Source organism: Sus scrofa, chromosome 9 (genome assembly GCF_054392235.1).
Source record: "Sus scrofa isolate SSC_HxYL_T2T_F1_AM1 chromosome 9, Sscrofa_HxYL_maternal_Yorkshire_Landrace_v2.0, whole genome shotgun sequence".
NCBI lineage: Eukaryota > Metazoa > Chordata > Mammalia > Artiodactyla > Suidae > Sus > Sus scrofa.
The window spans coordinates 98,340,260-98,367,925 of record NC_139391.1 but is presented as its reverse complement, the minus strand read 5'-3'; the positions used below and the strand labels follow the sequence as shown (position 1 = coordinate 98,367,925).

Here is a 27,666-nt window from a genome sequence, read left to right as displayed (position 1 = left end):
CCCAAGGTAATAAAGAAAATCAGCTGGCGGGACCCAACCGGCCCTGAGCTAGGACGACCACAGTTGCGCCCAAAAAGGCTCTCCTTCATAGTATTAGCAACGGCATGATCAGTACCGAGATTTCCTAAGAGAAGAGGAAAACAGCAGACCATAAACAAATCCCATTCAGACGGGGACTGAAGCTCCAATGACCAGGAATCTTTTTCGCGCTCCAACTTGGCCGGAAGTGACGTAAGCGTCAGGCGCGCAGAGCCGCCCCTAGAGAGAGGAGGCCGGGCGGGGGAGCGTGCGGGGGCTGGGGGAGTGGCGCGGCCGTAGCTCCGTTTCCGGTGGCTCGTAGCGCTCGCTCACTCCAGCTGCAGCCACTCTTGCCCGTGGCTGCTTCCTCCATCCTGGTATTTTTTGGAGCCTCCATCCTGGTTCTTCCAAAGTGCCCGGACCCAAAACAGGAAGTAAGTGCGATGGAACCTTCAGGTCCCAACCGCCGCTAGGGCCGCTCCGCCCAGTGGAGCCTGTCCGGCCCCCTTGCTTCCCGCCTGCTCCCGCCGGCCGGCGCCAGCTGCCGGCGTCGGGGCACCGCGGGCGGGGTCGGAGATGGGCCTTCGTGACGCTGAAGCTGCCGTCCCGCACGCTCAGGCCAGGGCCTCCCTCTCGGGGCCGGGCCTGCGGCGGTGGCGTGGGCTACAGAGCAGGGTAGCGAGCGGCCGCCGAGCCACAGCTAGCAATCGGCGGGGGCGGAAAATGGCGGCGGCTTCGGAGGAGCTAAATGGCGCCGGGACCCCTGGGGGTGGGGTGGGCCGAGAGCTTAGGCTAGAGACTCGGGCCTGGGATGGCGGAGATTAGGAAGCTCTCCTTGCTTTCTCGAAGGGTTCTTGTTTAATTTTAATATTTTCGTTAGCTTTTCGGTTTAATTATATCACCCAGTGAAGGAGAAGTGGGCTTGGATGGAATGGAGAGAGTTGGGGCGGGTCTCGCCCTACTCCACCCGGTTTTTTTCCCTTTTACCTTGTTTGCGTCTTCGACTCTACTCCCATTTTTTTGAGGTTCACTCTCGCTCACTTATTCGTGGCCCAGGCCGAGGGGATCGTTGTTGCCGGACAAACCTTCTCTGTCAGCCTGAGTCTCTTTTTGAAGGGAAAGACGGGCTGGAGTGCTGGGAGACAGACCTAACCCGGCAGAAACCAGGAAAATGCGATTGCAAACTAGGAATTGTATTTTGCCTAGTTCCAAAGAAAATTTTTTTTTATTTTAATCTTCTTCATCCTTTAAAATAGAGTTTGAGAATCTTTTCAGGGAAACTACAACATAGATTTGAAAATAAAAGTGGCCAAGTGCCGTTCTCTGCAGTTGAATGATACAGCATGTGTTTTTGTAATAAAAACAGTTGGATGTAGATAAGGAGAGGTGATAAATCTCTGAAATATAGGTCAGGACTTTCTTTCCCTGATTGATCAATGTGTGGTTGCTTTTCTCGTAACTTGATTCATCTTCGTGTATCTTCTTTCCGACAGTAGGTGAGGCTTCTCTTTGGGCTATTTAACAAAATGCGTGTTCTGTAGGATTACTGTCTAATATTCAGTATGTTACGCTTAGAACAACACCATTTGGAACTATTTTATCTTTTACTGATTTTTGCCTTTATTTTGAATTCGTGAAAGACAACCGTTTATAGCTTTTAAGCTGTAGTTTAATTCTTCCTTTGTGTTGAAAGTTTTATCAACAGAAAAACTATTTTTCAGTGAAAGATTTTCAGTTTCTTTCGTTACTTCAGATTTTTTTCCTTTGAGCTGATTTTAAATTTATGTTTCAAATAACTTATTATTACTGCATTTATTATTCACTTATTTAGTAATTTACTACCCCTTAAATATTTAGACTATGGTAATAACACACCAAGAACAGCTTTTTGCTCTGATGGTGTAGTGGTAGTAAGATTATGTTTGTTAGGTTGAGATTTAGTAGTTAAGGTTTAGAATAAATTAAGGTTTACATTCCTTAGTGTTGCAGAAATTGTCAGGCTGTAGAGTAAAATCTGGTATGAGAATAAAGATTTTTCCCTTCATTCACAAGGGACAAATACTAGCTTGATCCTTCCTGGGAAAAAAAATTACCTGTTATTTAAGAAAATAAATATATTTCGTGTTTCATGATAATCTTTATATTTTAACTCCCATATACTAGTACTTTTATGTGCCACCAAACAAGCTAATTTTTTTTTTTTTTTTTTACTATTTTAGTTGATAGGCTCACCCCAAAATATGCTTTTTGGGACTGATCTAGAACCTGCATATTCTGCGTGAATCTTTATTTGATTGCATTTGAGCTAGATGGTGGAGCCAAAATGCTATTGCCCTGTCTTCATCAACAGTTAATCAGTAAGTACTGGGCATTGCGTACTTACATAGAACTTTAAGTCCATCCTTTGAGCAGTTAATATGAATAAATATATGCTATATAAACATTTTTCTCTAGGTATTCAGGTTTTAGAAGTATTTTGAGGGGAAGCAATCACAAAAGAGTGTTGGTTAGGATTTGAGCTTTGAAGGCAGAGCATGGCTGGGAAATGAAAGGTAGGTGCCCTCTTTTAGTCTTCTTCCTTTCCTTTTTAAAGCTCTCTTGTTTTCACAGGCTTCTTTTTTTTTTTTTTTTTGTTAGTTGGACACAATTTAATCTCATTTACCCCACAGTAGGGAGAGAGAAGTATATTTGTAAGATTAGGTAAATATTACCAGTTAACAGTGAAATAAAAAGAACAAAACTAGTCCTTACCTTTCTCTAATGTTCATCTTTCTACTCACTTTAACTCTCCAACATCTACAGACCCTAATTTTTATTAATGTTGTAATAAACTTTGATGTCCTGAAAATAACATCTCATTATTTTAAACAGTTGGTTTTTTTATGCTTCATTAAGTACATTGGCTTAAGTTAACCCTTGTGAGGATGAAAAGATAATGTGAAATAAGTGTCCCTAGGGATTTACAACCTGGCACATAGATATTCAAATAGGAGGGGGTTGGGAAGTGTGTTTTGTTGTAAAGACATCAAAACAATAAAGATTAGGAAGAGTTCCACTTGTTTTAGTATTATAGATAGAGGCTAACACAGAGATGTTAGCCTGCCTTCTCAAAATGGAGTTTTCTTTTTTAGTAGTTTTCTCTCACCACCATCATTTTTAGTACTTTCCCCCCATATGAAAGTATTCCTTAGAAATTCTAAATGCTTTTGCGAATTCGGCTTCAAAGCCTTTTCTGTCATCAAATGATATGAAATGACCTAAGAATGTGATACACTTATTGCCTAGGGCCTTAAATATAAAATACAGATAGTTATCAAATGTATATGGCATTTGTTTACATATCATTTCTTCACTTTTTTTCCTTTTGTGAGGAGCATTCTTGTAATAGAAATCAGAAGTAGATCTTGTTTCTGTTTTGATTCTGTAAAGGTAAATGATAAACTTAAAGAAGGAACCTATTTATCATGTCTTTTTTTTTCAATTTGTAGAAAGATCCCATCCCATGACTGGGTACCAGAAAGAAGTTGTCATGACAGCCCTTTATGAGCAATTTAATTGTGGTTTTTTGGGTCTGGTTTGGTGACTGTGCGTGTTTGTTTTAACCTTATCCCTTTTTTTTTTTTTTTCTTTTTTCTAGCTCTCATTTTAGTTGTGTGCAGTGTCATCAGGCCATTGACTGACCATCAGGTGTAAGGCAGCAAAAGAAATATTCATTAGGCTTATTTAGTGTCTATGTTTATTTTAGTATCTGTTGAGGAAGTGTAGTTTAAAAATCAGTGTGCATCAGGGGACTATAATGAAGAACTTACAGTCTTTAAAGAACCCTTTAAAGAACTTCTGATGATGCCTTACATAAAGGGCTCAGTTTTGAATGGATGAAATCTTAAAATGTAATCAGATACATATTATATAGCTCTTAAGTCATGCACTGGGTGAGAAATGGCCTTTTTGCTTTTTAATAAGCACTATGGTTGTATTGCCAAACCAGGTATGAAATGCTGTACCTCAAAATGAAACATACTACCAAGTAATTTTTTTGCTCTAATAACATTGTTTTTAATAATTGGTAATTGAAATCAACATCTTAAACAGTTAAAGTCTATTATAATGAGCACCATTAATGTCTTTATTGGTGTTTTATGGTCATGTTATCTTTCAACCAAGCCAGAATTATTGTTAGGTGCCTTGATTCAGTATGCTTTTTGTTCGTTTATAGCTCTGCTTCTCAAATTTATCCACAAAGTTACACAGAAGAACAAATTCCCAGGGACCTGGGAGCGTAGTCCAAAGCACTCAACCTCAAGTGTGAATTGTCCCCATTCTTTTCTTTAATAAAATCAATATTCAAGATGTTATTCTGTGGCCTTGTCTGTTTTCTGACACCCATTTATATACCCATGTTAAGGATGTAGGAGTCTGCTGTCTCCTACTATGATAATTCTATTTTAGGAGGTCCCCCCTTGGCTCAGTGGGTTAAGAACCTGATGTTATCTCTTTGATGATATGGGTTTGATCCCTGGCTTCACTCAGTGGATTAAGGATCCAGCGTTCCCTGAAGCTGCAGCGTAGGTCGCTGATGTGTCTGGAATCTGGTGTGCCTGTGGTGTAGGCTGGTAGCTGCTGCTCCGATTTGACCCCTAGGCTGGGAACTTAAATATATAGTGGGTGCAGCCATAAAAACTTATAAAAATTTAAATAAATACATAAAAAGGGAAAAGTATATATTATAGAACAGAATCACTTTGCTGTTCACTGAAACTAACATAACATTGTAAATCAACTATAATTTTTAAAAGTAACATGAAGACAACCTAAAGAATGAAGGAAAATATTTGTCTATCAGATATATGAAAAGGGATTTCTATCCAGAATGTGTTAAAACTCTTAGACCTCAACAATAAAAGACTATCCAATTAAGAATGGAAAATAAAAATATTTTAAAACATCTTTTGAATTCTTCACTATTTGTTACTAAGCAAATCTTATAAGCATTTCCTAAGGCATTGGTTATATACCACCTAAGGTGTGGGGGCCAACATCGAGACTATAATATCAAGACCTTGGCAACAAAAATGTTCAGCAATAGGTTAGTGGTTAGATAAGTTGAAATACTATATATCCATTTGAGATGCTATGGAAGAATAGTAATGATAGAAAATGCTCTCCATAAAGTGCAAAAAATTATAAAAGGTGAGACAGTGTGATCTCAGCATGTTGATACATGGCTAAAATACTTGGAGGGCCACAGGGACGAGGAATATGAGTAATTTTCTTATATTGGAGAAGGAGAAAAGACATCTGAAAACTGAATGGGTCCTTACTCCCTTACTGAATTATGCCAGAAACTTCACCTCAGCTAGTGCTTCTCAATCTTTGACTTATCCAATAAAATGGATGCCGTACTTTCTGTAGCATGCTTGATTTCCTCTTAATAAAAGTATAATACTGAATGTTTTTCATGCTATGTAGTCTCTCCTTTCAATGTGAAATCATAGCGCTAAGCATAAAGGGTAGCAAATGGTGGCTCTGTTCTCATCTCTCCTGATTGAATCTACCTTTCCTCACTTGTACTGTGCTTGGGAACTGGTACAAATTTATCTACAGAACCAGTCCCAAAACTGGGAAGAAATCCCAAAATGCCACTTGGTGTGATCTAATTTTTAGAAGATTATGACAATTGCCTGGTAAATTGGCAATTTTGTAGATTCATTTGATGGAAATACCAGTCTAAGATAATCCATTGAATAATAATAACCTCACATCAGGACTGGAATGGAAGTGGCATGAAGGACTCAATGCTTTAAATTCTGTGTAACAGATCTAAGAGTAGTGGGGTTTTGGTTCTACATTGAGTAGAATGATTTTGTTCCTTGAGAACCATAAATGTAAACAAATACATTTCTCATTTAAATGTGAGTATAAGTACTCTGTAGTGTTTGGCATCACATTTACGTGTATTTTTGCGGGGGCGGGGGGTTGTTGGCCACACCTGCAGCATTTAGACATTCCCAGGCCAGGGAACCAGACCTGTGCCATGGCAGTGACAGTGCTAGATCCTTTTTTTTTTTTTTAAGGGTCGCACCTGTGGCATATGGAAGTTTCTAGGGATCAAATTGGAGATGGAGCTGGAGGCCTATACCACAGCCACAGCAAAATTGGATCCAAGCCATGTCTGTGACCTACACCACAGCTCACTGCAATGCTGGCTCCTTAACCCACTTGATTGTGGCCAGGGATTGAACCCGCATCCTCAGGTTCATTATCACTGAGCCACAATGAGAACTCCATGCCAGATCCTTAACTGCTAGGTCACCAGGAAACTCCTTGGGTATTCTTTTCTTGATTTTATCAGGGTATTTATCCACCGAATGATAGAAACATGCCAAAATACCATTTCATCAGTTAAAATGGCTGTTAAAACTTTTTTCCTTTTATGTTCTCATTTCTAGTGACTAAAAAGAATAGTACATATGGTGTAATCCATTTTAGAGATGAAGGAAAGATCTAAATCAGTTGATGTATGTTTGCCCAAAGGGAACCAGAAATTTGATGTTAAGAGTTGTAGATCTTGATATATTTCCCTGATAAACCAAATGTGCAATAGAATTAGAAGTTAAGCATAGTTTCATATGTAATGGATTACAATACAAGGCACTAAAATACTCAGCTTTTGATTTATTCAACATTTTCTCAGTTACTCTAATAGTCGTATTAGAATAAAGATGCACTCTTTGAAAAACAGCTGTCTTGACCCTACTGTGGCGAGAATCTCCTTACTTTGCTTACCTTGAAACCTGCACCTCAGAAAAGACCTATTTTGAATTACCTTCCATACTTCCAATTCTCTGTATTCCAGTAGGTCACAAATGTTCTGTCAAATCCCTTCATCATTTATCCTCTCAGCATTATTTGACACAATCAGCTATTTCATCTGTTCCTTGAAGAACACTCTTTGTGCCTCTTAAATAACATTCCTTATTTTCCTCTTGGCCGGTTCTTCTCCTTTCCTTGTGTGTGCATTGTTTGACTTCTCCAGAACTCTATCTTCTCCAGACTTCTCTAGGTGATCTTATTTTTTAAAAAATTTAAATTCTACTAACTCAGATTTGTAGGTCTAAACCTTGCCTGTTGAATTCCATCTTCCAACTAGCAATTTGACATCCTCATTTCGGTGCCTTATGCCTTAATTTGTTAATAATAACAGTAATAAAAAGTATTTAATGAAATATAATTTAGTGACCCCAAACTCAGCTCTTCAAGCCAAAAACCTAGGAATCATCTTGAAGTAGCTCTCCCTCTTAATCTCCTTTTGGCAAATCCTGTCAATGCTGCCTATGAAATAAATCCTCTATTTAGGCTACTTAGATTTCTGCCACCTTTTCCAAATGGCAGTCATACTTTGGACAACTACTTGTCTCCATGACTTAGTGCCTTCATATTGCAGTCTGAGTGATCTTTTAAAAATATAAATTATATTTATCTGTTTAAACAGTCTCAAGATTTGTAAGTCTTTGTGAGATGTGCCCCTCCTCCAGCTGGACATGCTTCTTTCTCTAGCCTTAAATTCACCTACTCTTCCTCTTTCTCAGAAGCCTCTGCCATAAGTGGCCTTTTTTATTCCGCTCCCACCAGGCCAGGTCAGGTCCTACCTTATGGGGTTTGCTGTTAATCTGTTGCTTGCAGTCACATAATTGCAGTGAGTGGTATCTTTCTTTCATCGTGCTGTTGAAGCAGTGTAAAGTCACCATTAAGGTATAGTTCAGTATTTGTAGTATGATACTATTTCTATAAAAAGCATATGTAGCAGGGAGGGATATACTGATTTATAAATGTGTAAAATAGCTGAAAGAAGAGATGAGAAATAACAGCATTGTTTACTTCCAGGAGGGGACTGGGAGAGTGGGAACCTAGAGTGTAAAGTAGACTCCACTTTTACCTTGTGAATTTTGAACCATGTAAACTATAAAAAGTAAATTAAAAATAAAGCTAGGCAAGTTTCTTAAATACTAATAAGTACAGACCATATTACTGTAGTTACAAGAGGGGTGGAAACCCCAGGAAAATGAATCAGGAGCTTATCTCTTGGAGTTAAAAAAAAAAAAAAAAAAAAAAAAGGTAGCCACTATATCCTAATGCCTAGAGAGTGCCCGGCACTTAGTAGGCATGTGATGTGTATTTGTTGATTTGAACACAATTGCTTTTTTGCAAAGCAGCATGGAACCATTTATTTATCTCTTAACGTGAATTACCAAAACTTTAAAAAATGAACCTAGATTCCTTATTTAAAGCTAGTATACTGCATGGGCTCACTTCTAACCAATATAGGTTGTCATGAATGAAATACTCTCTCTAGAGATTATCGTACTGTGAAGTAAGTCAGACACAGAAACACAAATCTCATGATACTGCTTATGTGTGGGATCTGAAAAAAATGATGCAAATGAGCTCACAAACTCAGAAAACAAATTTTTAGTTACCAAAGGGGAGGAGAAGAGGGATAAATTAAAGAGTTTAGGATTAACATATACATACTACCATATATAAAATAAATAACCAACAAGGACCTACTCTGTAGCACAGGGGACTATACTCAATATCTTGTAATGACCGGTAATGGAAGAACATGTAAAAAAAAGAATGTGTGTGTGGGTGGGTGTGTGTATAACTGTATCACTGCTGTACACCTGAAACTAACACAACATTGTATAAGTCAACTCTAAAATTTTTAATAAGACTGAAATACTTTAGCTATTTCAGACTTCTTTTTCCTTGTACTTTTACCTCACCATCTCTTCTCAGATCCACCTTTATTTTTTTCTTAAAGTTTTAGGTAGTTTCTTAAAGTTTAGTTTGGGTCCTGAGGTAACATTCATAAAATGCTAAACCAATAACCATTTTGCACTTGTTGAGTGAGCAGTTCTGCTAGTTTTTGCTTTTTGGGGGGGGTTTTTTGCTTGTTTCTTTTTAAGTAAAAATATTGGCAAGGTTACCAGGAGCAGAGTTAACACCTCAGTGGTTGGAATATAAATTTGTATATCCTTTTCTAGAAAATAGACTGCAGTGAGATTTAATAGTTTGTCACATTCTTTGACCTAATAGTTTTCAATACTATTATTTAAGGAACTAGAGTATATGAATGTTTATTTCAGTATTTTAAAGAAATGAAAAATTGGGAATAAAGTAAATGTCCAGTGATAAGCTAATTATCAGATAATGTTATGGTTTTTATGCCGTGTAAGTTTTAAACGACACAGAAAACTTCAGTTACCTACCTAGCTTGGTTTCCTTCACATTTTTCTTTGTCTTTTTTTTTTTTTTTTTTTTGTCTTTTTTGCTATTTCTTTGGGCCGCTCCCGCGGCATATGGAGGTTCCCAGGCTAGGGGTCGAATCGGAGCTGCAGCCCCTGGCCTATGCCAGAGCCACAGCAACGCAGGATCCGAGCCACGTCTGCAACCTACACCACAGCTCACAGCGACGCCGGATCGTTAACCCACTGAGCAAGGGCAGGGATCGAACCCGGCAGGGATCGAACCCGCGACCTCATGGTTTCTAGTCGGATTCGTTAACCACTGCACCACGACGGGAACTCCACCTTCACATTTTTCAATATGAATGAACTCTAAAAAGCAGGATATAAAATTACTTCTACAGTATAGTCTCATACACACACAAACACACACATCAAAGAGAGCGAACATTACCATTTCATTTCTCCATCTCCTGCAGTAGGTATTATTTTACAAATCGGCTTTTAAAAGCATTTTTAATGGCTTCAGAAATGAGAACATGAAATGTAATAACTGGATGTTTTTCTAGCATGATCTGTAGCTGTATCACTGCAGACTAGCTTATGTATAGCAATTCTCAAAGATACCCATCCTGGAGATGAGTTCCATTTAGAATAGTGCGAAAATTAGATTTCATCATTGGTTTTTGCTGAAACATCCCCTTGAACCTCAAATCCTACTGTATTTTTAAATTTTTGGTTGATCATTTGGGATGAAGATGAGAAGCCTACTGAAAGAAATCTTTAAAAATCAGTATTTCTGGTTTTGTTGAGTTTCACATTACATTCAAAAGCAAGCTTATAATTTATTTTTTCTGGCCTTTAGGATTTTTTTTTTTATCTCACAGATCCCTAGGCAGACTTGTTAACAGATATTTTATAATTTTTAGTGGTTTAAGATGATATATATGGTACCACATATAAAGAGAGATGTTAACTAAGAAAAAACATAGTTACTGGCAATATTTTATGATACCGTTGGTTGGTACACTCTAGGTCGTGTTACAGGTACCCAGGCCTGTAGTTCAGTGAACGACTAGAGTAGTTCAACATACTTTTTCTGAGAGAGTTGGACTGCCAGATGAGGGACAACTTTGGTTGAGAAACTGCCTATAAACTAACTTAGTAGGTATAGGATCTCTCATCATTTCTACCCTTCATTGGAGAATACCTTTAGAGACTAATTTCCCAAATGTCTGCTTAAAGAAGAATTCTGGAGTTGTCCTTCCTCTTCTAGTTGAGACATCACAGAGGCTTGAAGCTAGATTATCATCAGCATACAGCTAACACAGTTGTTTGTTCTCAGTAAGCCTTACTGTGTAATGCTATTACTTTTTCAGGGTGTTGCAGAGGTAGGATGAGTGAGAAACAATCTGGATAACATGAAAGTGATGCTGGTGGCTAAGAGAAAGCGACTTGATTCTGTGGGAAGGGCTATAGCTGATCCATCTGTTTTCTAGGTAAGCATTCCTTTGTCCCAGGGATTTCACCTCATGATTTGCAAATTTTATTCATAACTAGATTATGATCTACATTTATCTTTAACTTGGGATGGCATCTTTACTGTTGCAAAATGAATGATATCCATTTAAAACAGTAATTTGTATAATAAAACTCGAATGAATCACTAGATCTTCACCATGTAAATGTTAATAGTTCTTAAGTTTTTCTGCCAAGGGAAAATGCATTTGTGTAAATGGCAAATAAATGAACAGACTAATCTTGTATAGAGGAACAAAACAAATATTTGAGTGATTAATTTAATACACATCAAGGCTTATGTCCTCTGTATTATTTAGTTGGTAAAAAGTATTTAGACAAAACCAAAATTGAGTATTGAGGCAAGAACTTCATTGAATATTATAGGGTAAGCCCAAAGACCTCAACCAGGCCATTGATTACAATTCAGTGCATGTCCCCATCAACCATGAAATACTGTACACTAAGACACTGATCATTCATTCTGTCTGAACAAAAAGGGAATAATATATGTGTAAAATAGCAGGTAAAGGTGCTTTAAGCAAAATCAGTTCTCCATTTCCAAAGAAGGCCTAATAGCTCCATATCTGTTAGGAAAGTAGTTTGGTCAATGACGGATGTATATATTTGTTCAATATTATGAAAAAAACAGCAGAAAGAATTACTTAGTATTTCTAGTGTTCAGATAATAATAGAGCATAAGTATTTGGTTTAAAAAAACATTTTTTTTTTCTTTTTAGGGCCACACTTGTGGCATATGGAAGTTCCCAGGCTAGAGGTTGAATCAGAGCCGCAGCTGTCAGTCTATACCACAGCCACAGCCACAGCCATGTGGGATCTGAGCTGTATCTGTAGCCTACACCTCAGCTTATGGCAATGCCAGATCCTTAACCCACAGAGTGAGGCCAGGGATCAAACCCACATCCTCATGGATACTAGTTGGGTTCTTAACCTGCTAAGCCACAGTGGGAACTCTGAGCTTAAGTACTTGTAAAAAATATTTTAGAGAAGTAATTCTTAGATTAAAAGTTTCGGGAGATTTTCTAGAGAATCAGAAGTTGAACACCTATTTGACTAGATTAACAAAGTTGCCAATAAAAAATAACTACAAAGTGGTGAGAGTTTTTGCCAGTTTGACAGCTTGGAACAGTTTCTATTCCATTGAATGTGATAAAAAAAAAAAAATCTCTTAGAAAAGTAGGTGCTATAGGTTTTTAATTAATCATAGCAGTCAGATTCTTAGAGATTACAACTAATTCCAAATAATGGGTATAAACTTTTGAAGAACAAGTATTGAAACCTGAACCATCATTGCAGTTTCACATAAAGAATGCTATAAGCAGAAACAAATTGGGTGGGTTTGGGGGGAGGTTTGAGGGGCTACTTTATGTTTATATTTGGAAATGATTTTTTAAATCCTAATCTGAAATCTGTTTCTGTACAGATTTGAGTATGAGCACAGTTGAAGAGGATTCTGACACAGTAACAGTAGAAACTGTGAACTCTGTGACCTTGACTCGGGACACAGACGGGAACCTCATTCTTCATTGCCCTCAGAATGGTAGGAGAACTTACTGACATATAATTTGTGAATCTTTTTCAGTTTCTGGATTTCATCCTTTGGCCCTAATTACTCAGACAGTTTAGACTCGGATGGTAGGAAAAGAGGTTCTCTCCTGGATAACCTTAATTCCTATTTTCATTTTTATATTTAAAAAAAATTTTTTGGGGGCCACACCTGCAGCATATGGAAGTTCCCAGGCCAGGGACTGAATCTGAACCTTTTGTCATAGCTGCAGCAATGCTGGATCCTCCCAACCCACTGTGCCAGGCGGGGGATCAAACCTGCACCTCCACAGCAATCTGAGGCACTGCAGTCAGGTTCTTAACCCACTGCACCACAGTGGGAACTCCTACTTTTGAGTATTTTTTAAATTTACCATAAATTTAACTTTTATGAATATCATAACTCTTTTACAAGTAGAATCTGTTGAGGTCCTAAAGATGTATTAACTATATTAAATCTCCTCTTTGATATCATTTGGTGCCAGCAGTACATATTATGCATTAGAAAATGTAGAAGCTTGTGGGGATATAGCTCAGTGGTAGAGCATGCTGTGCATGTTTGAGGTCCTGGGTTTGATCCCCAGCATCTCCACTTTAGCTAAACTTTGGCAGATGAGTCCCAACTAATTCATAGATAGTGGAGCCTTTTGGAGTTAGGTGTATTGAATTGCTCTAAGGGTCTTCCACTCAATAAAAATTACGAATCTAATGTAAAAAAAGGAAAAAAAGAAAAGAAAATAGAGGTAATCCTGCCAATGAGCACAGAAGAACATGTTTTTCACTAGAACCTGTGTTAGAAAATTCTACACGACTATTTGAATAGGATTTAATGTGATCATCTGTAATGAATTAAGATTCCACAGCCTTGCGGCTTGTGGTTTTGTTATTACTCTATTTCTTATTTATATTTATTTTGCTTTTTTGTTCCACCTAGGTTCTCATCTTCTCTTTTCACTCAATGCTTAATCCCTGAGTTACTTCATATTTGTGGTTTTAACTATTACTTAGCTATTAAAGTGATTTAAACTTCTCTCTTTATTCTGAATTCTGAGTTTCCCATAAGCACCTTAAATTTCACATGTCTCAAACTGAATTCTTCCACAAAATTAGCAAACCCTGTTCAATTTCATTACTCAGTGTCCTAGATCATAAACATGGGTAGGAATAAATCCATTTCTCATCTCTCACATTCATTCCATCATGCAGACTTGGTGATGGTATTACATTTCTTGAATCCATTCCTTCCTCTCTGTCTCAGGTCCCCCTTTCTTAGTTCAGCTTCACACTTCTCACCTTGATAGCCTTTTAGCCATTAGTCTTTTAACCTGCTGATGACAGTGGTGGTGATACTCAATATTATAGAAAGGGTTTTTTTGCTTATTCGTTTTTAAGTTTCCCATGGCTTTTAAAATATAATTCAGATTCTTCATTTGGCATATAGGCCTTTCATCATCTCAGCTTTCCTTCCGGTCTCCTTTTCTACCACATTTTGAATGTCTGTGATCCAGCAGTTCACAACTATTTTTATTTTCCTAACATACTTCAAGCTTTTTATACCTCAGTGTTATTGTATATATCATTCCTACTGCCAGTTAATTATCGTTTTCCCCAGGTTCAGTTTCTTCTTGAAGTTCAAGACACCTTTTCTAAGAAACCTCCCTTCAATTCCATTCTAAGTTAAATGCCTCTCTTCTGATATAACAGCCTTTTATTCCACCTTCATAGTTTTTATTACACCATTTTGAAATTGTTAGTTTAATCGTCTCCTCCACTATAGTGTGAGCTCCTTGATAGGGTGTCTGTCTTGCAATCAGCAGAGGCCAAGCATTCAGTAAATATTTGTGAGTGAACTGAATAACCAACCTTTGTCTTTTCATGTGAAATATTTGGAAAGCCAGGTAGTAACAGCACAAAAGTGTGATGTTTTAAAAAAGCAACACCTGTTTGAAATACCCTGCCCTAAGAATAAGAGCTTACCTACTACAGTAGGTGTAGAGAGGGCAGTGAGTCCCACTTGCGCAACTTCGTTGAGTTAACTTAGCAAATCAGAAAGTTGTTTTACAGTCATTACCTGTTGAAGATTAAGTTATCTCCTTATTGATTTGAAGATTTTGAGATTTTTGTTTTTTATTTTGTTTTATTAGAAGCTGATGAAATAGACTCAGAAGATAGTACTGAACCTCCACATAAAAGGCTTTGTCTGTCTTCTGAGGATGATCAAAGTATTGATGATTCCACTCCTTGCATATCAGTTGTTGCACTTCCACGTAAGTCACTGTGTATTAAGAACATAGAGTTTCCTTTTGAATCAAAATTTAGACTGCAAGAGATTAAATTGGCATTTCAAGGTATACTTGGACCCATTATTTTTCTTATTTAATTAAAAAAAACAAAACTCTTTTTAGCCAACACTTAATGAGTGCTTATTTATGTGCCAGGCATGTCTCTAAATATTTTACATATATTGCCTTATTTAATCTTCTCAACTTTTTTTAATTGACCCCCCAATCTTTTTAAACATTTTTTCATAATCATGCTCTCCCCCATGAAATTATATCACATATATACTGCTGTTGTTCTCTTCTTTAATGTACTGTATGTATCTCAATGCTTAATAAGAAGAGTAAGAGTTTTTTCACCTCCTCTCCCAAGAAGCACATTTGCCCTCATTGAGAAAGGATGCTCTAGAGTAGATTTTTTTTGTCCCTAGTTATAAACAAGAAACCTAAAGCACAGAGATGTATAAGGTCATAACCAGGCATTCTGGTTCTTGTAGTTTATGCTCTCATGTGGTATATGGCTAAACGAAAGTTAGAAGAAGCCTGATAAATTTATTCTCACTAAAAAAGTTCTTAAAATGTTTATATTCCAAGATGTTTTAGAGTAGACTGGATTCCAAGGAGGTGTGGTATTTTGGGTGGAATTCTCTTGGTGAAAGACTACAATACACCAACTGTAATGTTAACTTATATTTCTGATTTGTTTAGAAATATAAGAATCATGTTGACCTTTGGTAGCCCTACATAGCTGGAGTAGATATCTTAGTCCTTGTCAATGGGGTTGGGGCCACAGGCTGTCGGTGGCACTTTGCACAAAGGAGGGTCTTGCCATATCCAAGAACTTTTATTTTACACTCAGCATCAAGCAAGATCACATCAGCATCCAATGGTAAAAAATAAAGAGTAGGTTTTCATTGTGGAAAATCATGTCTTCATAAGTAGATATATACTCTATATTTGGAGTTAATTGCTCATTGAACTAAGCAGGAAAAAAAACCCATAATTATCTAAGTTTACTCTGAGACTTTATTGAAAAATGGTATTAATGTTAATAATTACATCTGCTTCTAGTTGTAGCATTTACAAAGTACTTCTAATTAAATGATCTTTCCTTCTAATGGTGATTCACATGATTTTTAAAACTCTTTCCTAATTTGATTATCATTGTATTATGATTCAGTTTTAAAACTTGATTGGCCTATCTGTACAGATAAACATTTTCCTGTATAAACATTTTCTAATCTGAGATTTTTTTAAATTCAGACATAATTGACATGTCACATTATATTAGTGTCAAGTGTACTACATAATGATTCTGTAGATGTATATATTGTGAAATGATCAGCAGAATTTGTCTAGTAACATCTTCTACCACACAGTTACAAATTTTTTTCTTGTTATAAGAACTTTTAAGTTCTACTTTCTTAGCCACTTTCAAATACGCAGTTTGGTATTCTTAACTATGTTCACTATACTGAATGTTACATCCCCAGGATATAATAAAATAAAAATATTTAAATAAGCCAGAATTTTTTTTTTTTTTTCTTTTAATGTCTTTTCTAAGGCCGCACCCATGGCATATGGAGGTTCCCAGGCTAGGGGTCTAATCAGAGCTGTGGCCTGTGCCACAGCCACAACAACTCGAGATACGAGCTGTGTCTGTGATCTACACCACAGCTCACGGCAACGCCAGATCCCTAACCCACTGAGCGAGGCCAGGGATCAAACCCGCAACCTCATGGTTCCTAGTTGGATTCGTTAACCACTGCGCCATGACAGGAACTCCCCAGAATTTTTTATTATGGTGATACAAATTATGACTGGTTAATAAATCAATTAACCAAATCAGGTTAAAGTAGAATGCCTTGAACATTATCATAGGTTTGAACTATACTTGATATTTTGTTCTGTTTTATAATGTTAGACTGAATCCTTCAAACCCTCATTCACTTCACTGGGTAAGACAGTGTCAATGTGTGACATAAAAGCACATGAGCTACTTGATGTTGAGTCATAGCATCACCATGCAAGAAGGATATTCTGGAACCTCATTTACAGTAAGACTGAATTTATGAAAAGCAGCTAGAAGGTCCCTGGAGTTGTAAGAAGTATGCTGATAAAATCAACCTGGAAAAGTTTCTGCATTAAAAAAGTCACATAAAAGCATGAAGTCCTATATCCATCACCATTTGTGAATGATTAAATAGGCAAGTCCTTTATGCTAGACTTCATGGAGGTGAATATTAGTTTTAAAATTTAAATATTCAGGGTTTTTTTAATGTGCTTTATAAAACTGATAAAATTATCTATTTGAGCCTTAAAAGTTCTCTTAACTCTCATGTTAATCAGTGTAGACCACTTACCATTTCTCTGTCATCTACAACCACATTTACTCCATTACTTGTTCATGGTTATAACTCTTGGTGATTATTCATTTAGATGATTGTTGCAGTTACTGAGCCTCTGATTCCTTTTGTTCTTCACACTCCCTCGTTTGTCACTCCCATCACCACTCTCACCATTACAAATTAACTGCAGTGCATTTGTAGTCTACTTCAGACTTTGTTTTCCTGCCACTAATTCCTATCTTTCTAGCTTACTTCCTCTAATGCTTTTGCAGTCCTTTGCCCCACTGGGACCCACTGACCTCACCACTTTTAGATTATTCTTTCTTTACTTGTATTCTTTTTTCCTCTTTACTGGGTTTCCATTTTCATGGTGAATCATTATCACTGTTTTGAATTTACCCTCAAACCTTTTTTTTTTTCCTCCCCTCACCTCATTGTTCTTTGATAAAACCACAACCCTAGTTCAGTCTCTCAGCCTATTTATGTCTGTACTCGTAACTAAAAGGGATTGGGGGAAAAGCACACAAGGATGCTGACTGGTATCACTTTAAATTTATGATCTTTAACTTGAAGCGGGCCCTCTATGTTGCCTACCAATCATACAATACTAATATGGTGTTCTTTCTCCCCCTCTGAGATGACTATTTCATACGTCCTGAAACCTCCTGTACTTGCTCCACCTTTTTCACTTTCAACTGATATCTGTGCTTCCTACTTTACTGAAAAAACTTAATTGACCAGAAAATAAATTCTGTTAGTTTCCACTACTACAAGTACATACTCTCATGTGTATATGTCCATATATTCTTTTTCCCAGCTGAGGCCAGCCCTTCAGTGTGCTAGACCCCCCCTCCCTTTTGCCCACTCAAGGATGTTGTAGGAATTCTTTCCTTTCTGTTCTGAATCGTCAGTTTTTCATTCGCTATGGATCATTCCTATCAGCGTTACATACATACTGTAATTTCTTTTTTAAAATAAAAAGTCCCACTTTAGGCTCCCATCCATTTTCTTTCCTTCCCTTTAGATCCAAGTAAAGAATTGCCTGTACTTGCCTCCATTTCTTCCCTTGTTCCTTAAACCCACTCCGGTCTTTCACCTCTCACTACACCAAAACTGTTCTGCCCAGGGCTCCTTTTTCTTGCTAAATCCAATGGTGATTTTTTGTCTTTGTCTTACTTGATCTGCCCACAATTTTACACAATTTTTATCACCCCCTTCTCCCTGAAACACTTTGTAACTTGGCTTCTGAGGAACACATTTCTCTAATTTTTTTACTTCTCTGTTCCTTCTTAGTCACTTAAGCTGACTTGTCCATGTCTCCCCGAACTCTAAATGTGGAGTGCCCCAGGACTCAGTTCTTACATTGCTTCTGTTTTTGTTTTTTTTTTTTTACTCACTCTCTGGAATTCATGGTTTTAAATTCTGCCTCTGGTGATGACTCCCAGATTTATTCAAGTCCAGACTTCTCTTAAGAGTAGACGTTCAGTGAGTATCTGAACTAATATGTTTGAAACTGAGCTCTTGAAACTTCCTCAATTTTTAAACTTGCTTCTTCTAGTCTTCCCCATCTCATTAATGGCAGTTGCATTCTTTCAGTAGCTCAGATTAAAAAACAAACAAAAACTTTAATACCATTCTTGACTTTTCATTTTCTTTCATATTTGGTATATCCACAAACCCCGTTGGCTCTACCATCAAAATATATCCACAGTTTGAACCACCTCTCATCATCCTCAGTTGCCTTCACTCTAGTGCCAGCCACTGACCTCTTTTATCTAGATTATTTAATTTGCTTCTTCACTGATTTCTCTCCAGCCCATGCTGCCCTTCAGGCTCTTTTCCCCATAGCAGCCAGAGTGATTGTTAAACTAAAAATCACTTGGTATCACTCCTCTACTCTGAATTTTCCAGTGGCCACCTCATCTGAAAGCCAAAGTCTACAGTATCCTTCGAGTCCCCATGCATTGTTTTGTTTGGGCTGCTCTGGCCACACTGTCCTCCTTGCTGTTCTATGAACAGTCTACATATGCTCTTATCTCAGAGCCTTTGCACTTGGCTTTCCATCTACTTGAAATGCTTTTCCTCAAGATAGAAACATGATTAGCTCCCCTCCTCGATTTGTTCCAAATCCTGGTTACATTTCCTGGCCTCCCATCTAAAATTTCCAACACTTCTCCACTCCCAACACATGTCCTTTCATGCTCTATTATTTTCTCCTTAATACTTTTCCAACATAATACTGTCTTCATTTTGTGTCTTCTCCTCTAGACTGTAAGTGCCATGATTTCATTTTGTGTCTTCTCCTCTAGACTGTAAGTGGCAGAATTTTGGTTATTTGCCTCATGTTGTCTTCCCATCATCCTGAGCAATACCTAGTATATATTAGGTACACAATAGTTATTTGTCAAGCAAATATATGGATGTGTATGTGTATATATACACACACATATTTATGGATATATTGGCAAGGAGCGTGTTAAGAAATTAGATAATCACATACATATTCCTTGGGTATTTTTCTAAAATAATTAGGACATGCCATTATTATTCTGGAATTGAACTGCTCTTTTTCTCCAAGTTTCAGAGAATGATCAGAGCTTTGAGGTGACCATGACTGCAACCACAGAGGTGGCAGATGATGAGATTACTGAGGGAACTGTGACACAGATCCAGGTACAGTAAGTCTTTTTACTGGCTGCCAGAAGAGTATCTTTTACACATACCTTAAGTGATAGAATGATGAGACTGTATTTTCTCTGACAGAGTAGCAACCACAAAGTGGAGGTAAGACTTACTCATTCATATTTCTAGTCTGCACATATCTGAGTCTCAAAATTTTGTAAGCGAAGATAGAATTTTAAAATTCATTCCCTGTAGAGTGGCTCATGTCTTTTGAAACAGATGATACACGTGCATTCTGTATCTACTTGAAGTGATCTTAATTTGAGCTGTTAAATGACTTTAAATTTTATCTCTCAGTTATATGAGATATTGAGTGAGATATAAAACTTTTTAAGTTTTACACAGCAGTTATCTATAGTGACTGACTTAGAAAAGCTCCATGTGTTCTCTGCTCTTATGTGAATGAAGGCTAGTCATTTCACATGGATTTTAATTATAACAGTTGTAGTTATGGTGATTCCTTTTGGTGCCTGTCTCATAAGTTATTTCTACCAAAAGTAATCAGAATTCTTTCCTCTCTTCAGTACTTACAGCTTCAATCTATTTTACTTGTCAGTTTATCTCTGGCTGATTGTCCTTTTCAGTAGCTTGTCCTTCTGCTTCATCTCTTCCTATACTAAAATATTTTAAAGTAGTAACCAGAGACATTGCACCATTATTTTATTTTTCTTACTGAAGCATCGCAATGACTACTCTTCAGCTAAAAAGTAAAATAGTTACAAGTTGATATGTAACATCAGGGACTAAGGACATCTCAGGTAGGTGCACTGTGAACCCCTTGCAGTGGGGAGCTTCACAGTGGTTCTAGAATGACGGATTTCCAGAAAAGCAAGTCTCTAATAGACTTCAAACAGCTTTGAGCCAGGCTAAAGAGCTCATAATCTGCCCTGCATTTTCAATGAGGATTTGGACAAATTTTTTCTAAACCCTCTGAAACAAGTGAGTAAATTCTTTCTTCAGAGTACGTCTTATCAGATTCACTTCAGATTCACAGACTATGTAGTCTCCCTTCCATTATGTTTTTTCACATTAAAAATAACTGTGTGGTTTGGTTTACAGCCTAGTTATTATGAGGTGGAACATAATGCAGTGTTCGTTAGGCAAGTTACAGGGTTGTTTTGTTTGGATTATTTCTGAAGAGCTAATGAGTTACAATTTAACATTAGCTTCTTGGTTTATTATGACTTTTTGTTTTGTTTTGTTTTTCACTTTTTAGGGCCATACCCACAGCACATGAAATTTCCCAAGCTAGGGGTCTGATTGGAACTACAGCTGCCAGCCTACACCATAGCCACAGCAATGCCAGATCTGAGTCATGTCTTCAACCTACACCACAGCTCATGGCAATGCTGGACCCTTAACCCACTGAGGAAGGCCGGGGATCAAACCCGTATCCTCATGGATACTAGTTGGATTCGTTTCTGCTGAGCCACAACAGGAATTCCCTGTTATTATTATCCTCCCTTTTTAGTGGATGAAAAACTTATAATAATTTCTGATTTTTTAATAAGATTAATATTAGGAGTGAAAGTCAGCATAATTAAAAATTTTTAAATAGTGTGCTTTTTGCCATGTCATTTTGTGTCAAACTGGGTGTAGTTACCTCACATAGTTTAATAGTTAGTGCCCCTTTTCTTGTTCCAGTAATGGGACTAGCTTGAAAAATAATTATAAACTAAAAAACTTCCAATGTGTGTAATAGTTTGTGGTTGCAAGAGTTATTCAGTGAGTAGAAATGTTTATCTTTAGATAAATCATGTTTAACATTATATGGTTTAATAATTGTAAATCTTCTTCAGGAAAATTTGAGCCACAAGGCATTAAGTTTTTGCCTAAAGACAACAATTAATCAGCGTGACAGGTTTATTCCTGAGATTCATAGAGTGGGCTTTGCTATATATCTAGACTTGCTTTGGGAATGGTAATTTTATTCTTTTAACTAACTGATTAATAGAAGATGACCTCAGGAGATTTTCTACATTACTTTTCTTTAAAAATAGATATTATATGTATCAAGGTGTTTTGATAGCTCTATGTATTGCTCTTGACGAATAACTCCTTTGTCAAAACTTACAAAATTGTGATCTTCAGAATGTAAGAGGTCTTGAATATCATCATCTAGTCTGTCTCAATTCTCAGCTTTAAGTCCTGTTGATTCTTTAAAAGAAAGAAATCTAAAGTATATGACACGTATACAGGGTTATAAAACTTTTCATATTCCAGTGATTTCTAGCTTTTGCCCATGGATTTAAAAAACACTTTTATAAATACAGTATATTCTTTATCACAAGATATAAAAAATAAAAATAAAGTAGATTGAAAATAGAGGCATGGCTTATCTCCTTCTTGTGCTTTGGCTGTTCACTGACAGCTTCTCTCTTTCCAAGTGAGATGAATTTCATTTCCTCTTGAAAGGAGAGATGCAGTTTCTCCTTACTCAAGAAACAGTTCAATCTTTGTTAGGACCTCCAGAAAGTGCCATAGCTTAGTAGTTGATCCACTTCAGAGACCAAACTGGGTTGAGTGGTTACTAAGCTTGTGACTCTCCCCTTATCTTGATCTACCCATAATAGTCTGTTGCTAAATCTTCCTCACTTACACTCTAGGTCTCTTTAATCTAAGGCCTCGTCTCTTAAAAACAGCTTTTTTCCTGCATAATTTGCTAGATTAGGTATGTCCTTGGTTGAAAATGTACCAGGTGGATAGTTGCATAAATATTCTGAAAGCCACTGAATTATATACTTTAAAGGGATTTTATGATTTGTGGATTATATGTCAATAAAGCTTTTTTTTTTTTAATACATACTACTTCAATAATAAAAAGTAGTACCACACAGCTCTTTGAAAAGAAGGTATAAGGAAGGTAGGAATCAGCTCTAGAGGTTGGCTAAAACAAAGTTGTGAGTAAACAATAAGGGGACCATGATTTTGTGATGATTTTTATATTACTATATTAAAGTTGTAATGCTTAACATTACAAAGATGAATCAGATTGGGTATTAAATCAAGCTACTACTTTTTTTTTTTTTATCACTTTTACCTTTTCAAGATTCTACAGAATGAGCAACTAGATGAAATATCTCCCTTGGGTAATGAGGAAGTTTCAGCCGTTAGCCAAGCCTGGTTTACAACTAAAGAAGATAAGGATTCTCTGACTAATAAAGGTAAGATATCACTGAATTTTAGTGTCCAGTGGAAAAAATGGAGGTTAAAAAGAGCTTGCAGTCTGAGTTGGGGCTTCATAATTATGATTGAGTAGACTAATTGAGTGCGCAAGTTGGCTCTGAATGAGACCATGAAACTGACATTTGTTTTTTAAGAATTGATCATTATTTCTCTCATATAAAGTTGGTTATACGCACAGTGGTGTCATTTAAAAGACAGTTCGGGAGTTCCAACTATGGTGCAATGGATTGAGATCCTACTATAGCAGCTTGGGTCACTGCAATGGCCTGAGTTTGATCTAGGCCTGGCATGGTGGGTTGAAGTATCCGGCATTGCTGCAGCTGGGGCTCAGATTCAGTCCCTAGCTTGGGAACTTCCATATGCTACGAGGGGAGGTGGTGGGGGGGGTGGGGGAATAAAAGACAATACAATTACTCCTTATGGGATTTGGAAGTCAATCAAGCCTTTTCTAAGTTCTACTACTAATTTTGATCTTAGAGGCAGCTTAGAGGTTTAAAATAAGTGTTTATAGTTGATGCTGCTGTGTAATATGTGTGATCGCTAGGAGCTACTGTGAAAAAGTAGGGGTTGTGTATATGCCACTCTGAAGTAAGGAAAGAAAAAAGTAAATTGATTATTTTCAACCACTGTACTGTAAATACGCATTAAGAATAAATTATTCAGTTGGTATCCAATATATTGTTTACCTTGTCCTAGAATCTTTTACACCTGTAGTTTTTTGCCCGTAAAATTTATTTTTCATTGGAGAAACTTTTGAAAAAGTTTTGAGCATGATTTGGCTTTATGCTTTTTATAAGTCTTTTTAGCAGTCCAATAAGAGATATAACTAATAGGAATTTTTTTTTGAATGTTTTACTTATCATTATCTCTATTTAGTAGGGTCAGATATATTCTTTCTTAAAAACCAGAGGTTACAAAAGCAGCTTTACCTGGAAATTTTTCAGATTTCAGATGAATAAGAAATTAAATTAGCTACATTTTATTCCTCTCAAGGAATAACACTTTCTCTAACATTACTTGCTTTCTTTTAAAGGCCATAAATGGAAGCAGGGGATGTGGTCCAAGGAAGAAATTGATATTTTGATGAACAATATTGAACGCTATTTGAAGGTATCTTAGGCATATTTTTTTGTTCCATTAATTTTTTCACTTCCAATTGCAAAAATATCAAAAAGCAGCATATTGTATATAGTACTTAATTAGGAGCTTTTCAGTAATTATGTAGTGGTTGATTGGCTAGTATGTTGTAACTAATAATTCTAAGGTGTATGATTATAATACATTTTTAACACATTTTGAGTTCTCAGTTTAAAATAGCTTTATTGCTTTAGTTAACACCCTGAAGCTAAGACAAAATTTTATAGCCTCTCAGGATCTAAAAGCCCTGTCTTTTCAAGTAGCCTATTAATTGGGGTTTTAAGTTTATGTTGTATAAAGCCTAAGATGTTCATCTTCTTTGAATAAGTTTATGACATCACCTAGTCCTTGTCTTTAAAAAAAAAATTAGTTAATTTTCATGTTCAAGCTTATATGTCTTGACAGCTTAGTCATCCTCTTCATTAAATGTCTGTTGAAAATAGTGTTTTTAAAGCACTAGAGATATGAATTGCCTTAGTATAGTGTTTGCTTTTGAAAAGCCAACAGTGCAAGAGGGAATGCTAGAACATGTGAAGAATGATACAAAGTTTTGTACTTGGTGAGTGATACCTGTGAATTCTGCATGGGAACAAAGAAGGAGGTTTTTCCTCAGGCAGGTATGAAAAATATTTGGAAAAATACTTGAGCGGAGTCTTGAAGAAAGGGATAGGACCTAGGGTAGAATATGGCTGAAGGAAAGAGCATGAGTAAATGATGAGTGCCAAGGATTCAGAGATCAAACCCAGAGCACATTAAAATAGCCCCTTTACTTGAAGCAAGATAATTAGCCTCTAGAACTTGTGCTTTAAAGTCCAGGCCAAAGAATTAGAATTCTGTCCTATAGAAAATGAGAAAAACTAGTAAATTAATAAGTGAGATATCTTTGAAATAGATCTGTGCTCTTCTCAAGGAAATCTTTCCAGGGACTTGTGAATCATCCTGGTAATGGAGTTCAAATAGTGCATGATTGAAATGTAGACCATTAGCGTTGTTTGTGAATGGGAAGTGTACAGTGTTTATTTAACCATCCTCTAAATATCAAGTATTCTCAGCTTATCCTCAGATATTGTTTGATATTTAGTTTGTTTATAATTTTTCACTGTTACAGATACACCACTGCCTAAAATGTCCACATTCATAAGCTTAATTTTAAGCCACACTCTTCCCAAGCTCCTCTTTATGAATTATAAAGAGTAAAGAACTTTAATTCTTTATTAGTGAAGAAAAGAGCCCTCCCACCAAGCTAATTGTTTCCAGAGAAACAGAAATAGAATGACCACTGAAATGTGTCTGGAAGTGTAGTAAAAGTTGTCCACTGGTCACATACTCTTTCAGTTAAGTTTGGAAAAATGCCGCAGGTTTAGATAAGGCAGTAACGGGTTGGTAAGAACATTGAATTTTGGAAATTAAGCTAGTTTCTATTCCAGGATTGGAGTAGATGATTTTTTAAGGACTCTTTCAACTTTATGATTAAAGGGCAACTTGATGATTAAGATCTTTTAGATAGAAACTTTTTTTTTTTTTTTTTTTTTTTTTTTTTTGCCTTTTCTAGGGCTGCTCCCAAGGCATATGGAGGTTCCCAGGCTAGGGGTCTAATCGGAGCTGTGGCCACCAGCCTACACCAGAGCCACAGCAACTCGGGATCCAAGCCACATTTGCAACCTACACCACAGCTCATGGCAATGCCGGATCCTTAACCCACTGAGCAAGGCCAGGGATTGAACCCGAAACCTCATGGTTCCTAGTCAGATTCATTAACCACTGAGCCATGATGGGAACTCCTAGATAAAAACTTTCTATCTAAAGTTAATAAATCATGTGTGGTGCAGCGGGTTGAGGATCTGGTGTTGCTGCAGTGGTTGCAGAGCTGCGGCATGGATTCAGTCCCTGGCCCAGAAAGTTCTATATATCACAGGCACAGCCAAAAAAAAAAAAAAAGACCTTTTATTTATTTATTTTGTCTTTTATAGGGCCACACGCATGGCATATGGAGGTTCCCAGGCTAGGGGTCGAATCTGAGCTGTAGCTGCGGGCCTGTGCCATAGCCACAGCAACACCAGATCCGAACCGCATCTGTGACCTACACCACAGCTCACGGCAACGCCGGATCCTTAACCCACTGAGCAAGGGCAGGGATCAAACCCACAACCTCATGGATTGATTCTTTAAACACTGAGCCACGACGGGAACTCCAAAAAGACCTTTTAGATAACCATTTCAGCTGACTAGGTGAAGGTAGTAATACTTTAAACTGTAGTAGTTGAAATAGAATTGGCAGGGAAAGGGCAGATAAGCAAGTTGTTCTAAGGAAGCCTAGTGGCTAGGTATAGGTTAAGAAGGAGAATGAGAAGTTGGAATAATTAAGAGTTCTTTAATATTTTAATTGAGGATGTTTGGGAGAAGGATATTAGAATTATCAGAAATAGAAAATATCCAAAAAGATAACTTGATTTTTGATTATGATTTTTTTTTATTATGTGGTACTTTTTGTTTGTTTGTTTTTTGGTCTCTTTAGGGCGGCACCTGCGGCATATGGAGGTTCCCAGGCTAGGGGTCCAATCAGAGCTGTAACCTCTAGCCTACACCAGAACCACAGCAACACCAGATCCAAGCTGTGTCTGCGACCTACACCACAGCTCATGGCAACACTGGATCCTTAACCCACTGAGCAAGGCCAGGGATCAAACCCACAACCTCATGGTTCCTAGTCGGATTCCTTTCCGCTGCACCACTACAGGAACTCCTGTTATGTGGTGCTCTTAAAAGAACATTGTGGAGCCAGTTTTAAACCAATTACTGAGATGGCATATATTCCATATTTTGGGTAAAAAGAATAAGCTAAATGAAATTACTGTTGCAAGCAACAACAACAAAAAAGAGTAGAAAAATCTTTTCATCTCACCATACTGTTATCTTGCAACTCAGTGCCTTGCATGTAGATACTTGTAAACATTTAGATTTAATTATTTGCAAAATTGAAACTACATAAAAGAATTTTAGGAAAGATGCTAAAATTGAGAAACTTTTTACTATGAAGTTTCATTTAAAAGATTGTATAAAATGTATTATCAGTGTAATTTTACCTGTTTTTGAAATTTATATAAATTCATTCTCTGGGGATATTCTGTACCTGGCTTCTTTTGTTCTGTATTGTAATTTTTGAGATCCATTCCCTGTTGGGTTTTTTTTTGGGGGGGGGGTTTTTTGTCTTTTTTGTCTTTTTGTTGTTGTTGTTGTTGTTGCTATTTCTTGGGCCGCTCCCGCGGCATATGGAGGTTCCCAGGCTAGGGATTGAATCGGAGCTGTAGCCACCGGCCTACGCCAGAGCCACAGCAACGTGGGATCCGAGCCGCGTCTGCAACCTACACCACAGCTCACAGCAACGCCGGATCGTTAACCCACTGAGCAAGGGCAGGACCGAACCCGCAACCTCATGGTTCCTAGTCGGATTCGTTAACCACTGCGCCACGACGGGAACTCCTCCCTGTTGGTTTTTTTAGCTGTGTTTCACTGTGCAAATACATATACTATAAGTTACCCATCCCACAGTTAATTGTTATTTGGGTTCTTTTTATTTCTCTGAGTACATATTTTTATATGCTTGTTTGCCATTTGTGTTTCCTCTTTGACATTCCTTTTTTGTGTCTTTTATTAACTTTTCTATGGCGTCATTTATCTGTTTTA

General features: G+C 37.2%; 2 protein-coding genes across 26 annotated transcripts in view; one reads left to right on the top strand and one right to left on the bottom strand.

Moving 5' to 3' along the window:
* Positions 1–331: 331 nt before the first annotated feature.
* The window catches only part of DMTF1 (cyclin D binding myb like transcription factor 1), a 46,318-nt gene continuing 18,983 nt past the window's right edge, over positions 332–27,666 (top strand). For 2 of the 23 annotated variants that reach the window (XM_084977255.1, XM_005656701.4), the window contains exons 1-9: positions 332–452; positions 2,238–2,375; positions 2,473–2,570; positions 10,646–10,765; positions 12,229–12,345; positions 14,495–14,617; positions 19,556–19,650; positions 22,709–22,823; positions 23,879–23,955. Coding sequence is in view for 13 of the 23 variants with exons in the window: in XM_005656701.4 (XP_005656758.1) it covers positions 12,237–12,345; positions 14,495–14,617; positions 19,556–19,650; positions 22,709–22,823; positions 23,879–23,955 (519 nt within the window). In the remaining 10 variants the exon portion in view is untranslated. Of the gene's footprint in view, positions 1,515–2,237; positions 2,376–2,472; positions 2,571–10,645; positions 10,766–12,228; positions 12,346–14,494; positions 14,618–19,555; positions 19,651–22,708; positions 22,824–23,878; positions 23,956–27,666 lie in introns of all 23 variants that reach the window. The other 21 variants (XM_084977256.1, XM_005656703.4, XM_084977257.1 and 18 more) reach the window with 17 other exon arrangements.
* TMEM243 (transmembrane protein 243) overlaps positions 10,189–27,666 on the bottom strand; it is a 59,229-nt gene continuing 41,751 nt past the window's right edge. For 2 of the 3 annotated variants that reach the window (XM_084977278.1, XM_084977279.1), the window contains exon 5: positions 14,468–14,625. In XM_084977278.1, coding sequence (XP_084833404.1) covers positions 14,623–14,625 — 3 coding nt within the window. In that variant the 3' untranslated portion in view covers positions 14,468–14,622. Of the gene's footprint in view, positions 14,626–27,666 lie in introns of all 3 variants that reach the window. The other variant, XM_084977280.1, reaches the window with a different exon arrangement.